Here is a 16566-nt window from a genome sequence, read left to right as displayed (position 1 = left end):
GCTGAACTTCCAGAGAGGCACCTTTGCCAGTGCAGCTACCCTACAAGTGAGGCTCTGGTATTTCAAGTGAGAATGATAGGCCCATTCTTCCAATCTATGCAGTTGACAGTAAAAAAAAAATGGTAGGTACTGGGAAGAACAGGCCGAGGGCTCCTTACCTTCAAGTTTAGTTAATTTGGTATTTTTAGGCTTTCTTGTGCAAGGATGCCAACTGATAACATAATTTGTTAGGAGTCCTGATCCCTGAGCTCCAAATGTTAAGTGTCCTGAAATGCATGAGAAAAAAAATTCCAGGATTTTCAATGACTTTGAGAAATGACAATTGGAGCAGGGCTGAGGTCCCCATGGGAAGTGAAGGCAGGCAGCATGCCTCACTTTTTCTCAATCCACCTGCAAACTGATGGCATTACAGAAGAAGTGGAATGGCAGGAACTGCAAGAACTCTGTTGCTTAGGGCACCACCACCTCTATTGAAGCAAAACTGTGAGCTTTCCTGAAGCATGGCAGATGCGCTTTCCACTCCTTCTGCTGATTACCTCTTCTTTTTTTTTTCCAAGGACTTACAGGCCAATACTCTCTGCCTTTGAAAGTATCCCTTGAAGGAGATTCACAAGGGAGCATTAGCTCCTCCCAATATGACTGATGAAAGCAGTTTAGTGGGCTTAAGAACAAGCTATGGACTTATAGTCAGCAGTAGTATTTTATTTAAGGAAATTTAAAAGTTACTGAAATTTCAATTTGAAGTCAACTCTTTCAGGATTACTGATGATTACTGAATGTTTTGTCCTCTGTAGTGGATATCAAGTGCAGCATTTTGATACGTTAATTAAGGGAGACAGAATCTGTTTGGTAGCTTGGACATCATTGCTGCTGGTTAATTCAGGAGAGCCTAAGCCAACTCTGGTTTTAGAGATGGAACTGTAGCATTGTCTACAATTACAGATACTTCCCACTTCCTTGTTTTCTTTTCTATATGCCCTATCTAGTTGTAGTCCTTCAGGCTGAAGTTTTCCATGATTGGTGTTTGCTTCTAGCACAGTTTTTGTTGTTTCTTACTTTTTTTTTTTTTTTTTTTTTTTTTTTGTTAAAGAGAGTACCACAACACAAAATTAACAACATGCTCAGATTGAGGGAGTTAGTCTTAACTTTGACATTTCCTACCTTTGAAGTGTTACAGTCTGCAGTCTTAATGTTCTGTTAACATGCATTTATGTGTCATGTATGTATAATTTATGGGCTACGTTTTATTTTGTTCTCCTCTTAGACTGGCATCAAGATTGATGCAGACAAAGAAGACTAAGTTTAGAAAAGAATTAATGGGCATTCAAATGTTCAGTTCCTATGTAGGCCCTTTGTACAGCATATCTTTGCACATTAAGTATAAATTATTAAAATAACACTATTGTTAGCTTGGTATTCAAAACATAATTTGGCATCAACAATTCAGAAGTTACTGTTCTCCTTAGTAAAAAAAAAAAGTCCGAGTTTGCTGAAAATTAATTCCGTTTTTGTTTAAGTTGGAGGGTTTTGATATAAGCTAATATTTTGTCTTTTTTTTTACTAAAGCAGCACTAGTTAAATCAGACCCTGCTGGCGAATTGCAAAGAAATAAATCACAACAGACATTAATCTAGATGAGGGCTAAGTAATTAACTTCATAGAAGGGTGGTGTATATTGTGTCTGTGACACTAGACTGACTGCTGTGCATAGAATAAATGCAGTATTTAGGTTGCCTATGGTATTCCACCCCTTCAATTAAGTAAACAAATATATATAGAGCTACTCTGGAGTGTATCCTTTGTGGTGAAAACACTGTATCTTATTAAAATCATCTGCATGCAGTATGTGGGATTTGAGTTCCTGCCAGTGGTTTCATCCATTGTTAACAGCGATGCTCAGCTCTCCCAAGAGTTAAATACAGTGGTACTTTAGTTATGTGGAAAGGGTGCTCTTGGTTACTTTGGTGGCCATTTCGTTGCATATTACCTCCCACTTTGTTTCCATCCATGTGTGTGGCATAGGGTGTTGCCTGAAAAAATATAGGCTTTTTCAGGAAATAAAATATCCATATAGGTTGAGAAAAATATCAAAGGCAGTCTGTAATTGATTCTGGGGGGCAAGACCAGAGCCAGAATAGGTGTGTTCCTGCTTGCACTATGTGTGTACCAAGATATTTAATATTTACATTTTTATGTCTGTTTTCACCTCAACAATAGTGACAAACCATCTGTTGAACTCCAGAAGATAGGATCAGTTCTGAAAGTGGAACTATAATCGTTCATTACTGTTTGTATTGCGATCTTCACTCTGCAAGTGCTGTCTTTTACCCAGACAATGAGACCAAGTGATTGTTCTACTTTTTAGAAATCATCAAGTTCAAGTAGTTATAGTTCATCATCATGAAACACATTTTTACCTACAATGTCATAACTGCATTCAGATGTTAATCCATCGCTCAAAATATTTGCAGCAGATTTCAGCACTTAGAGATAAGGACAATATAGATTGACAAAAATTTTGCTCAGAGAAAATTCAGCTAAAGCTACATTTGGCTGAAGCTATGTTTATTTGATGATGTTGTTAAATTGAATTGAAGGAATATTAAAATGGTGATAAGCCACATACACAAATAACTTAGTGTGAAGCCTGAGATTTTAGTCACTAGTTCACCAGGACTTGCTGTTGTTCACAAACTCAGATTAATCTTAGTATTTTCTAAGTTTTAATTAGTTATCTCTTCAAAGAGTGTTTAACTTGCCCTTCTAAAAAATTGTAATAGTAACAGTCTATTTTAGATCATTAATTTTTATATAGTTTTTCTTTTCCCTGCTAGATAGGAGTTTTTATGGCATATACAGCTCTGTGGAAGTAGAGACAACAGAATTGTCTAAAATAAGATCACCCTTTGCCTCCAGACAAACCCAAATGGAACTAACAAAAGATGTGTGTTAATCAGAACGTGTCTGACCTTTTGGAGCACAGTGATTAGCTATAAGAAGGCCATCAATTTAGATCAGAACAAGCTTTTTCTTAACACAAAAAATAAGAAAGCATTGTGCCCCTACAAAACGTTTGAATGGGGCACAGATTTTTGAACTGGGAACTGCTATCACCCTTGGAGAGTATCTTGGACCACCATGCCGGCTCGTCTGCAATTTGTAATTGAAAACAGTGCGTGGCACTGGGGCGGCGCGGGCCGGCTGCAACCACAGGCTCTGGCAGATCTGCCGAGCCCTGGTGTGGCTGCTCGTTGTCAGTCTCCATTTACACCTGTGTCCATGGGACACGGGGTCAGAAGTGTCACAGGCCGTGCTGCCTGGAGAGCTTCACTCCTTCACAACAACCTCTCAGTCACTGTCGATGCTGAGGAGCTCCTTGCCGTGGCTGCTTTTGCTTTGAGGCTTCTGAACTCTAGGTGAAGCCAAAAAAACTGTGACTACAAAACTGGTGACTGGGATCACACAATTATTTCACCAGTGATCTGTGCTGCAGGTTATGAGCCAGTGTCTCAGTGACAGGTAAATAAGCCCATGAAGTACAGTCATTAAAAGGAAATGGAACAGGTTCAGCATAGACAACTGTGCTCCCTTTGAGCTTATAGACACTGCTTCATCCAAAGTGGAAGTGGCTGCTGCTGCTGAAATTGCATTTTGATTCCTTCTCAGCAGAGTTCACTGCCCTCAAAGGAGAGCTGTGATGGACAAGAGTTTGTGGGGATGAAGGCAGGAAGAGTTTGACCACTCCCATCCCAAAGATTTAGAGGCTTCAGGGAAGGCAAGGAGCCAGAAATAAAGTGAAATATCCTCAATGAATAATTCATTGGCTGGAAAGTGTTTTTTAAGGGAAACTGAAGCTATACAGGGATTTGAACAAGTTCAGCTGAAACACTCTCAGCCATAAAAAAGATGGATAGGAGGGAAATACAAAAAAGTCTTGAAATATGTTGTAATATCTTGTTTCAACCATCTGGATAGATCCCTTTAAAAGGCACATTCAAAGATTTGGGGGCTTTATCTCTAAATTTCTCCTTCTCTCCTTTTTTTCCTTTTTTCCTTTTTCCTTCTTCCTTTTTCCTTCTTCCCTTTTCCTTTTCCTTTTCCTTTTCCTTTTCCTTTTCCTTTTCCTTTTCCTTTTCCTTTTCCTTTTCCCTAACTTTAGAGAGCAAATATACCAGAAGGTGTTAATTTATCTGAAAATGAAAATGATGCTGATTTTTATCTTCAGGCCCTGGTTTTTTGTTCCTGTTCTGCTTGCTGGGGGAGCCCAGCACTGATTGACTCAGAGGACAGCATCAAGGGCTGTCTGGTCAGAGCATCTCCTTTTCCTGAGCTCTGTTTCAGAGAAGTAGTGTTCAGTGAAGTTGCATAGTTTCTAGGAAATCACAGAAATACAGCTTGTGTTTGTCAAATCTCTGGTGTATGGACTGGAAGGTCTGCACTCCAGGGAAGTCTCTGGCTCCATGAGAAGGTGGAGGAGGCTGGTTTTGGTGAAGTTCATGTGCCTGGTGCTGCCTGTGCTCCCTGGCAAGCCTCAGGAGGGGAGCACTCTGTCACACACATAAACCATCCCCTTGGTCAGTCCCAATGGGGAGCAGGACATGTTTTAGGGCAGGAAAGCTGACAGGTAAGTGAAATGCTTGGCTAGAGTGATCTCCCCAGAAACAGAAGCTTCAGAAGGTTCAAGGGCTCTGGGGTAGCACTGAGATGCAGTTTGGTTGTGTACTGCATAAATCATGTAGAATATTGACACATCAGCAAGGCAAGGACAGGTTCTTGTCATGAAGATCCTGGTGGCCATTTTTTGTAGATAGTACTGGTTTTCCTCATTAGAATTGCTGTCTGATGCAGCCTAAACATATCATGATGTTAAAGCTAAAGTAATTCAGTCAATTAATTAGGTGTGGGTAGCTTTCGTGTTTCATTGTAAAGGGATCAGAAGAAAACACTTAATAGCTTTTATGTTCTTGTTCTGCTCCATACCTTAGCATCAGTTCATTCAAATAACCTTCTGATCCAAATAAGTTATTATATTAAATTTTTATGCTTTGGTGAACATTTCTATCCTAACGTGGAAGTTATCACATGCTGTTTTGTAGTAACTGGAAGTGGACAGCAAAATTGCCACATGAGGAACACCCAGATAGCTCTAAACCTCTGCCCTTCCTCCATGGAATATCTCCTCATTTCTTCCACCTCTGCCCTGGTATTTTCAGAAAAAACATGTGCAGAAAAGCTGAGAGGGAGATCCCACAGATAGACCCAGGTCTCCAGCACTTGTGTGTGTCGGTGCGCCCAGACGAAGGAACTTGAATGGAAAATGACTGGAAGGGGAGCATTAATCCAGAGAAGAATTTGAATTGGAGTTTGTGGAACTTTTGTTTATATTTGTGGTCTTTTCCTGTATAACTATTGTGGTTTAGTATTGGGGCCTTTGCAGAAAGAAGGGGTTTGGAGTATAAAAGACAATTTTTCCTTTGACTTTATTATTGCCAAGGTTTCCCTCTGCATCCCTGAGGAATTTATATTAGAGAGGTTTATTCTACTAACAGTCTATTAGCAGGATTGGCCCCTTGTTGAAAGCATGATGCAGTGCATGAGATTAAATAAGGTAAAATAAGATGAAGTTGTAAGGAATTTCATGTGGACACTGAATATTTTTTCCTCTGTGCTAAAGCTATTGACTTTGGTCATTAATTGCCTGGTGAACTGAGTCACTAGAAATGGCCCAGACCTTGCTAACACTATCAGCTAAAAATAAAGCATGTGATGCATACATTCCTGGGGAGACACTTAAAGTTTGAGATACAAAGTTTTTTTAATAGCCTGGACTTTGATTTTGTCTGTGGCCATGCTGTGGAGTAAAGGCAATTAAATTATCTCAATGCCATAAATAGATTTGACTTTTTTCTTTAGAATGACATATTTTATTTTTCAGCCACTTAATACAATGTAATGCTGTTAAAGACTTTAGAAGACAAGGAGCAGCAATGCTTTATTAAATCCAGAAAATCTTTTGCCTAGGATATTGCTCCACTTCAAATATTTTTCTGCTTGAAATCAGTGAGAATCATTTCATTCAAGAGTATGACAAATGGTAATGCTGTACCCATCAGAAGAAATGAAATCTTCCAGGAGATGTAGTAATAATAGGGAGATGGTTGCACAGCTGGTTTTGGTTCCATCTCTGATAGAAGGATCTCTGCACTGCCCCTTACTACTTTACAGAAGCTGGTATAGGTGTGTGGCAGTCACCAAACGTGTGCTACAGGTACTTGTTTGCTGGTGCACTGACCTTTCTTCTGGTGCTACAGTTCCTTCTGCTGAAGGATTTTGAAAGAACAGAGTGGTCTTTCAAATATAGGCCATCCCAGAGCCACATTTGTGCATTGTGAGCATGAGAGACAGCTATCTGAAATTATTTACTCTTGTAAGTCTGGTCTCCATTCCTGGGAGAAGTAAAGAAGAAAAATGCCAGAAGTGGAAGACAAGGAAGGGAAAAACCAGAAACTGCAGTGATGCCTGTATTAACTGAGCTGAGATGGCTTTTTCACAGGTTGCATTTCTCAGTCCATAGCCTCAGTTAATGCTAACTGTACTATATTTGGTGTTTCAACAGGCAAAACCCCAAACTTGCACACCAGCCCTTCATAATGTCACTGATATATGTATAATACATGGGAAGTGTTAAAAAACACACTGTGTTTTCTGCAAAATACTGGATGTAGAGGCAAAATAAAAAGCCTGATAATCACCAGTGAGATATGGAAGTGTTTAGATCTTGTATTGTAAATTCTTGTCCATAAGATTAGTACTTGCAGCAGTGTATGTGGAGCTTTCATACACAGTTTATCTTGGACATATCTTGACCATCTGCTTGGCACTTCTTGTGGTGTATTAGAAGACTTTAGTCAGTTCAGATCGAATACTGGGTAGTACAGACTGGATTAGCTATGGTTATACCCATTCTTCAGTCCAAAGGCATCCATTTGCTAAGGTGGACAGCAGTTTATTATAGTTTCCTGTAGTTTCCAAAAAAGTTGCCTTCTTCAGTACCAAGGACTGTGTAATGTCTTGAAACAGTTATTCTTTCGTATTATATTCAGGATGTGATCGCAGCACTTCAGGAGGGCAGTAAAAACTTGCATGGATCATGTGGATGCTTGTTGCTGTTTTCTGGAATTTGGCTTAATGAAAACAAAGTTGAGAAAAGTGCTTGTTTTGTTTTGGTGTTTCATTTTTTTGTTTCTGTTTTTTCTTTTTAATTATCTCAATCCCAGCTTGCATTATCTTCCAGAAATTGCAGTATTGGATCCAGCTGGAAATGACTGCAGTATTATTTTGCCATAGCACTAAAGCATTTTGTCTGGAAGTTCAGCTATTTAGATTACACATTTCTCTTGAAGCCTAATGTCCAAGAGTTCTTCATTAGAAACATCAATGGTATTAAATGGAAATAGATCTTGCATGGTGATATAAAAAAATCAGACTAGTAATGCAGTATCCAGTTGCTATAACATTTCCTTTGTAATGGATTTCCTGTAACTGTGAATTCCTTAACATAGATGAGGGTAACTAAAATAAAACAATATACTTACTTTACTACTTAGAGCTTTAATGAACTTCAGGAAAATAGTTTCAGCACAGTGTTTTAAAAGCTCTATTACCTTGTGCACACTGACCTGAGTCCTGCAAACAATTACACTTGGGCACAGCCTTGCTGACTGCCAATGGCCAGCTTGTGTGTATAAAGTGAAACATACGTGTGTGTACATGTAGACATCAGGGACCTTGCTCTAGTTTGGAAAATCTGAAATATTTTAACCAAGGGGTAGATTTTGCAGCAACACCACAAAATCAAGAATTTAAAGTCTTTTGCTCTGCCAGTGACTAAAGGCTCCTTCTGGCCTGGCTGGTACTTGAATAGGGAACTGCCAGATGTGCCTTGAGAACCTGGCCACACTTCCCAGGTACCAGCCCCCAGCGGGTTGGTGAGGCACATGCCTTGGTGCTTCACTGTGCACAGTGGTAGGATTGTGCTAGGAGCTCTCCTCAAAGGAGGTGCCTCAGTTTTGGGCAGAGCGAGAACCGCTCCTGCACCAGCAGTGTGTTAATTACTTCTCTGCTGCCTTGTCCTGCAGCTGGCTGTTCCCCACAACGACGAGTGGACGCGCTTCGCCCGGACCTTGGTGGAGATCCGCGCCAACCGAGCCGACAGCGAGGAGGAGGGGGCGGTGGAGCTCTCGGCATAGAGGGAGAGGAGCAGCGCCAGAACAGCAGCTTCCCCCGCCGAGCACGCCACTGCTCCGTGTCAGTCAGTCTTGCTGTGGCTTTTGATGCCAGTGTACATGCCAGTATTGCTCAAAGCATTCCATATTAATCACACTGCTTTACACAAGGCTGAAAATATCCAGAGCATTTTCATACTTTATATTTCTGTCTGAAAAGCAAGAAAGAAAAGACAAATCAACCCTTTATGGGTTTAGTTGTTGCCTTTTAACTACTTAGTAGCTGTATTTAATAGCTAGGAACCCCTGGTTAAACTTGTGCTCACATTGCCCTTCTGGCATAGTCCTATTAAATCCATATGAAGCCAGATATGATTATGTGCAGATGTGGTGTGCTTCACTGTATGGGACTGGGCCAAAGACTTTAGATGTGGTGTATCACATGGTGACTTACATTATGAATGGATGTACTATACGAAAGTTGCTGCTCCTTATTTATTGCGGTGTGCTGCATGGAACATATTTATTTGAAAGCATTAAAATAAACGATCCTAAAGCATGTGCATAACGAGAGAACTGCATTGTCTGTGTGCTGCTGTAGAGGTTACATTAAAGTCCACGTAACAATTACAGTACATCAGTTGTGCTTAAGATGTAAGATCTATAAAGGTTGGCTTGAGTGGATGGAATGAGTTCCCTTTCCTTTTTTTTAAGATGCCTATTATTTCTAGGCACTTTAACTATATTTCAGATACAGTTGATCGCTGATACTTGTCATGCAAGTTAACACTAACAGTCTGACAAAGAGTGGTGGTTCCCAAGTATGACACCAGTATTGGCAATAAAATGTATCAGGCCTGTTCTGTTGCAGTGTGGTTGATCTTTCCTTGCCAGCAGTGCTCAGCATGTTCATTACAAGTCACTGGTGAGGCTAAACTGAGGTTTAGGATGGAGGACAGGACTGTGAGGTACATGTGGAAGGGACAACTCTCCTGTAGTTGTTGAAGGAAAGTCCAGAGTCTCCCTTGATTTCAATGCCAAGGATCAGAGCTATGCCAGCACAGGCGAGAGGCAGAGGAATGATGAGGCCAGGGATGTGGGATTTGTTCTGAAAGGAGCTGTGAAAGGGCATGGGGAGACATGACAGGTAGCACTGGGGGTGGGAGCTGAAGGCATTAGCTGAAAGGTGAAGCAGGATTCTTCACCTTTATGACATGCACTTTGTTCAAGAGACTCTGTGGTAACGAGAAAGATGATAGTCAGGGTATACTGAAAGAACATGCGCACAGCACTGGCCATCCTAGAATTTGACCAGGACACACAGAACTGAGCATGGGGCTAGAATGCCAGGTCCATCATGTAAATAACAGCACTTGGACCAAGTGGATCTTTGAAAGCTGGAAGTGGAAAATGTCTGGGAACACCACAAATATGTCCATGGAAAGGCTGTCAGAGCAAGTCTTTACTGCTGAGATTAGACTCCACAGAATTACCTGTAGCTTATTACTTCAAAGAGAAAGAGCAGGCAGGACAAATGCAGTCAGTGCTGGGTTGCAATGATTCAAGAGCTGCAGCTTTTTCCTCAGGGTACTCAGCAAGTGCTCCACAATAAATTTTCCAAGATGGAAGGTGTTGCCTCCTGGGTCTCAAAACCAATGCCCCAAACATTTGCTACTTCTGAAAATATCAGAGTCCCTACCACACCCTAGAATATTATCATCTCACACTAAAAATGACAACATGCATCTCTATGGAAACAATGAGGAATAGGTTCCTTAACACAAGACAGGTGGAAAAAGTTCTGAAGAGTTTTAGCAACTGTAGATAAAAAGCACACACAGCAGAAGACTGGAAACCCCTCACAGAGCAAAATAGCATCCCACAGGGAGTGGGATGGTCTCCACTGGCTAGTGACAAAGGACACTCCTGTCACCAGGACAGCACCAGACCTAAGGAAGGACTCAGAGCCTAAGGGTGCTATAGAGTAGCCACCTGTGCTTGGGAAGCTTACAGGACCGGTTCTCCTTCAGTCATAAGCAAAGATACTTCTGAAGTAACACCACCATGTCTGGCACACAGTGTCTGCACAGCCTGGGGTGTGAGGAAGGGCAGGCAATGTAACTACAGCAGCTGGAATGAATCTAGCAATAGCACTGCTTCCTGGTGCAATCAGGAACAGTGCAAGGAGCAGTTAAAATTATTACTACACTTCAAATGTCATCTCTCTGAAGGGCAACAGACACTTTGATGACATCCCCCCATTCAGCACTAGGGGAGGCTGCCCAGTCACACAGCCTGAGTTATCTGCTGCCCACCATGCAGAAAGCAGAACCACCATATGGCACATGGCATTAAAGAAACCACTTCATCCCAGGCTGCTTCTGTGTTATTTGATGTGTTCAAAGGTCTCTGGAGACACTTAAAATACAAACGTCTTGAGATTTGTATATTCTCAACAATTCAATAACTTAAAAATGATTACTATCTCTGGAAATTGCCTTCTAGCTTATGCAAAAGAGGCAAATATTTAAACCAAAAACAGAGTCTGAGTTTCACAGCAGTGTTTAAACAGCAAAGCTGGAGGATTCCTGATCATCCCTGTGCCACTGGAGAGGATCTCAGCAGCAGGCTGACATGTATGACAAGGTCATTCCAAGCAGGCTGTCCCCTCCTAAGATGATGCAGAGCTGCTTGTCAGGTTTTTTATTTTTAGCAGGTTTAGAAAAACCTGCCCAATTTATTTTTGAATCCTGTGGTGTGTTTGCTCACAAAAGCATCCCTGCAAACTGTCAATATTAAGTCAGCTTAAACCCAACCCATTCCCTGGGGACCAGGCAGAACAGCATCTCCTGGCTTCTGCTGGACTGAGAAGCACAAACATGGGGTAACTGCTTCAGGGACACCCCTGCCCCACTCTCAGTCTGACAGGTAACATCACCAGTATCTGGCCATTTCTTTTTTCTAGAAGTGCTGTCACAGAGAGTTAGCTGGAGTGCAGGAAGCAAGTGAGGTTACTTTTTACCCATTTGCATAACTCACCCAGAAACCAAGAGAGGACAAACATTGTCCTCAGGGCGTTTTGTTTGTTTGCAAGGCAATCTGACAATTCCTTGGCCTGCAAGTTTTTCAGAGCAGGAATGCATCCTTTTGTGTCTGGAGGAAGCCGACTGTGGGCACAGATCTTCCCCAAGACCTCTGGGCAGAGCTGCAGCACGATTTGGAATGTTTTGAACTCAGCTTCACATTAACAAAGCAGCCACTGGCTTTTTAACACTTCTGCCCGTACCTCTGCTGTCTACTGACCCTGAAGGGATGGGCAGGAGAGAACAATCCTCCAGGAAAGTTAATGGCGAAGAGGAAAGCCACCATGGGTGGGGTGAGGTCATCAGTCCAGCCCTGCTCAGAGGAGATGAAGGCTGTGGCCTTCTGAGATGGATCTGCCATAGGAGAGCTGTACCTGAGCTTTGTTCCTGGAATGGGAGCTTTGCCCTTCATCCCCAAAATAAAGAACAAGTCATAAATATACCACCAAGCCAGGGAATGAGAGGGCACCAGGAGGCAGAGAAATTGGTTTTGTGGAACACAAGCAATGAATGGTCTTTATCACATGAGCCAAGGAATTGTGCAAGCCCTACAATAACCCAGCTCTAATTCCTCTTCCGTTCCTGGCTGCAAAGCCCAGCAGCGCTGGGGTTCAGTGTCAGGCAGCAGAGGGATGTGCTCTGGTGGGTGCAGCCTGGGTGTCCCTCTCCAGAATGAGCCAGGAGGAAGCAGCTGCCAACCTAAGCCTATTCAGTGGCCAGGCATTTCCTCTCCTGGATCAGAGAAAAGGTGCAGCTCTGCACTCAGACATCGCCCTGGAGCTGCTGACTTCCCACAGAAACCCCTGACATGGTATATCATACAAATCTGAGGGATGAAGTATAAAACCAGCTCTTAAACAGCCTAAAATCTCATGTGTGAAGCACAGGCAGCTCCCAGTGAGAATGCTTTACTTTTGTGACATCCTTCAAGCAAAAATCCTGATGGTTGATTTTGAAGGGTTATTACAAGGGAGAGCTTTTTTCCCCCTTTCTGAAATGAGGGAGCTGTTATCTGGGGATATACAGGGCTGGGAGGAAGAAGTTGCTGTCTGTCAGAGCCCAGTGCAGTCTCTGCACAGTGGTTTAGCCAGTCTCCATGGCACAGCTGCAGGTAAATGTCATCTGCACCCCTCACCTTCACATGCACAAGTGCTGCTACTCCTATCCCTGAGCTCCATTTCACTAGTAACTTCAAAATACAAATTAGTCCAAGAGAATAATTTTCATGATGACCCAAATACAAATGCAAAATCAGAGTGGTTTCCGTTTCAGTATTTCCACAAATTACAGCACAGTGTGATATTGCACAGCAAAGTCATTCTTCTGCAGAGATGCTGCATCTGTGCATTCCCTCAGTTTACAGCCAAGGTTGAAGGCACCCTCCCCTCACACCCCCTCTCCAAGGAGACAAGCAAGGCCAAATTCCTCATCTTAAGAGGCATCATAGAAGACACCCAACACAGAAGATCACCCAGCAGTGATCAACTGACTAGATGACCAGGCTGTTCATAACCTCCCTCTAAAAGTAAAGATCAAAATATCAAAGCTTCAGTCCTGGCTTCTGACTGAGGAGAAACTTGCTCTTTTTTCCTGAGTGACATCTCCACCAAGAGATGTCTTTTCTAGGCAGGGAAATTGTAGTAATTTGTTCTCAAGCTGCAGGTGTTTTTATAGCCTCCAAGTGCAAATATTAGCTTCATCTTAACTTGACTTTATCACTGAAGTTGAACAAGACATTTGACGTACTGTGCTATTTCTGTAACAGAATACCATGTATGCATCTGTTTGAAAAGTTTATTTCTATCTTCATAAATACAGAATTTTCTAAACACTGTGCAAGGCACCAAAGATTAAGTAAAATTCTTTTATTTTAGACTATTTTAATCTCTTTTGACTCAATGAAGTAAATAAGAATCTGAAACCACCTATTTGCCAATTACAAGCCAGCAGTTAAGGCAGGTACCATTGATACAGTGCATGAATTTTCTATTGCAGTTATTTAAACAAGCAGCGTTTTACTATAGAAGTGCATATACAAACTGAATTCCAAACACCAGCAACCCAAGATAGGCACCTAGTTATGAAATTTCCTTGTATGTGTAGTAGAATGCCAAAAGTTCTGCCATAAAGTGCAAAGACTATGGACAATAACACTTTCTTTTGAGCATTTTGATACCAGTAACATAATACAACGGCTAAACATTTATAAATGTGGTTTCCATTACAAAAACATGTTCCACATAAAAGCTCCATAATACAATCCAGAAACAGAACTTGTGCGTATCCAGATTTAAGAAGTTGAAGCTGTACTGGCATATTTAGGTACCAGCTATAGATTTGCTGACCTCTACAGACACGCACCGAGTTTAAACCCAATTTACAGTCCAAATCATTCTGCTTTGAGCACCGTGATATCCAATGAGCTTTCCATTTGAGTGACGATGTGCGACATCTGCCCATGTCATCTGCACTGAGCATTGCCTGTAGAATGATCTGGTTCACAGCTCTCACCCAGCCCTCCCCAATAAACAGAACCTAAAATTAGTGTCTTCCCAACACAAGCACATGTCAGATGTGGACAAATACATTCATGGTCCCAAACTTAAAACAACTGGTAAGAATTTCACAGTGATCTGGTTACGGAAGCACAAAGACAAATGATTCCATTTAAGATGAAAATTACCTTGAAACTCAAATGAAGCTAATCTTTTATATGATGAGAAGCTAAAAGAATGAAGTATTAACCAATTAGAAAAGTGGCTCTTTCCCAACTAATAACAAAAACCCTACAGCAATGAACTTAGGGTCCTACTGCTGCAGCAGCCTTTGAGGTAGGTGGCGATGGCTTAAACCGAGGTAGGTAAAGTCCAAACTTGTTTTCAATCCCTGCAAAAGTGGCAACTGCCAATTTATAACCACCAACATGGTCAGGGTTAGGAGCAGGGAGCGTGATCCTAGATTTAGGAACTGTCTCTGATCCAGCTGGTTTTCTGCAAAATAATAAAAATAATAAATTAATTTTCATAGACTAAAGTCAGTATTCACAAAAATCTTCTCCATAAAGTAAATTTAATGAGACATATGAGTGTACTTGCCTGTAAATAACTAAATTAAATGCTGCAATGTAAGAAGAAATACTCTGTTTTAAAACCTTCCAGAACAGTTAGGAGCCTTCATGTTGATTGATTACAGTCAAATCCAGACAAAATTTGCAGTGCATTAATCAAAACTAGTGTGAGGTAGCAGGGGATCATAAGTCATAAGCACACAGCCAATCCAGGAACATAGCAGAGTTTAAGTAATTTTTGTGGTGGCTTTCAAACTGTCCCCAAAGATGCATAGAGTCTGCAGCTGCTCTGGGATCAACTTAAACAGCCACATGCACATCCACCTGTATTGTCAACAAAGGCAGGAGGCACAGCTGAAGCTCCAACAAATTGGTTTTGACCTTGGGGACAACAGTATACAGCATACTTTTTTTGGATGTCAAATGCCCTGTCTAATCAGGGACACAGCTCCTCCACCAAATAATGAGGACTAATGCAGAGTGTATCCCGACTTGGCAAGCATCACATTTTTCCTGCATTTACATCCTCAGCCCATTATTTAGCCTCCCACTGTCTCTGTTTACACTAACATAGGTCCCCTGCTTGAAATTGTGATATAAAATGTGGTAATATCTTGCTAAGAAACAGGTACTGGAATAGCATCCCAACCCCTACCAGTGAAGTGTGTTTGAAATAATATTTACAAAGCCTTTACAAAATGTCCTAGCAAGTCCCTGGCTCTTGTGCTTTGAGGAGGACCAAGACCCAACAGAACCAAGGGTAACTTCAGGATCCCTGGTATAGTCAGACATCAGATACTTACACTCCTCCAAAGTCCACATAAAACCATCTCTGCAGTAGCTCATAAGTCACCAGAGTTACACCAAACTGAGGAGAAGATCGAAACACACGAGCTTGAAAGAAAAGAAGAGAGTTCCTAAGTGACAAATGCCACAATTAGAAATGACTTGGCAATCCAAGCTCTTTTACACACCTCCTGCTCCTTTCCAGAGAGCCTTCGGACCTTCCTCCCGCAGGATCTTGGCAAAGCAGTCCACGACACCGCTGTAGGTGGTCTGTCCTGCTCGGGCTGCCACCTGCAGCCTTGTTTTGATCACGTCTGCAGGGGTGACCAGAGAGGCTGCAGGCATACCTGCACAACACAAAAGTCATCAGGTGGGTACCACTGGCTTGGCACATATACTACACACCTCTTTTATCCAGGGGCAAGCAGGTCTTTCCCCTTACATCAGGAGAATCCAGCCACATTTGATTTAAGCAGAACCCAGCAAGGAGAACAAACAGCAAGCAACAAGAGGTTGCTGTTGGGGACGTGGCTTAACCCAGAGAGTGGCTTCTCCCAGAGGAACAACCATATCATGTGCTTCCTGCCAAGCTGGGAGGCACAGATTGGAGTTTCCAGTGCTAATCAGAAACTTGCATAGTTAATAAGCACAAAGCTTTTGGAGGGAAGGTTGATATTTCCCTTTCCTTTTCATTCCTCTCTGTGGTTCCTGGCATCCTGGTGTACACTGTGCTAGAATAGGCTGTACACAGACACAAACACAGACGCACAAACACCCCTCATGCAGCAATGTCACTGAGAACCAGATAATGCCATGCATGCTCAGCACTGCTTGAGAGCTGAGGCTTACAAAAAGGGTCATTCTTCTCATTAGGAATGGCAGATTGCTCAGCTGCAAAGCCACAGCTGACATCCTCAGCAGAATATGTGGAGGAAGATTTAAATTTACCCTGGCAGATAATCAACTGAAAGCAAATTACCAATGGGTGGTATTTCTCAAATCATTCCTATCCAAACTTGGGGCATGTTTAGAATTGGGGGGAAAAAAGCCAAAAAAAAAAAGCAAAGAAAAGCACCAAGACTGTAGTCAGAAGACACTGTCTCTTATGGTTTTATAACTTTTCCATTCTGCATCTGTTCCAAACCAACTTGGTTAGATGTAGATGCATAAATCTCCTTTCCTTTTTTTTCCCAGCTTAATAATTCTGTAACAAATTTTGTCCAAACCAGCATCGTCTGGCCTCAAGCTCCAGAGTACCTTTACTGCAGGCTGCTCCAAGAGATCAAATCATGTGCATATCACCAAAAGGTTTCCTCCTCCTCCCCTTGTCCCCTCCAAAAAACTCATACACTGAGTGTGCACTCAGTGCAAGCATGGGCTGTCTGACAGGCAAGCACTAAACCCT

The 16566-nt window shown here is 41.9% G+C and overlaps 2 protein-coding genes across 13 annotated transcripts in view; one reads left to right on the top strand and one right to left on the bottom strand.

The window, feature by feature from the left end:
- DYNC1I1 (dynein cytoplasmic 1 intermediate chain 1) overlaps positions 1-9085 on the top strand; it is a 182837-nt gene extending 173752 nt beyond the window's left edge. For all 11 annotated transcript variants that reach the window (XM_056486198.1, XM_056486193.1, XM_056486195.1 and 8 more), the window contains one exon: positions 8139-9085. In XM_056486198.1, the coding sequence (XP_056342173.1) occupies positions 8139-8249 (111 nt within the window). In that variant the 3' untranslated portion in view covers positions 8250-9085. The remainder of the gene's footprint in view (positions 1-8138) is intronic.
- A 4003-nt stretch (positions 9086-13088) lies between these two features.
- The window catches only part of SLC25A13 (solute carrier family 25 member 13), a 99869-nt gene continuing 96391 nt past the window's right edge, over positions 13089-16566 (bottom strand). For both annotated transcript variants that reach the window (XM_056486185.1, XM_056486187.1), the window contains exons 16-18: positions 15350-15508; positions 15179-15269; positions 13089-14298 (exon numbers count right to left, since the gene is read on the bottom strand). In XM_056486185.1, the coding sequence (XP_056342160.1) occupies positions 14109-14298; positions 15179-15269; positions 15350-15508 (440 nt within the window). In that variant the 3' untranslated portion in view covers positions 13089-14108. The remainder of the gene's footprint in view (positions 14299-15178; positions 15270-15349; positions 15509-16566) is intronic.

The sequence above is a fragment of the Oenanthe melanoleuca genome, chromosome 2 (assembly GCF_029582105.1).
Source record: "Oenanthe melanoleuca isolate GR-GAL-2019-014 chromosome 2, OMel1.0, whole genome shotgun sequence".
In the NCBI taxonomy this organism is placed as follows: Eukaryota; Metazoa; Chordata; class Aves; order Passeriformes; family Muscicapidae; genus Oenanthe; species Oenanthe melanoleuca.
Note: the sequence above shows the minus strand (reverse complement) of the source record. Positions and strands in the feature narration are given on the sequence as shown.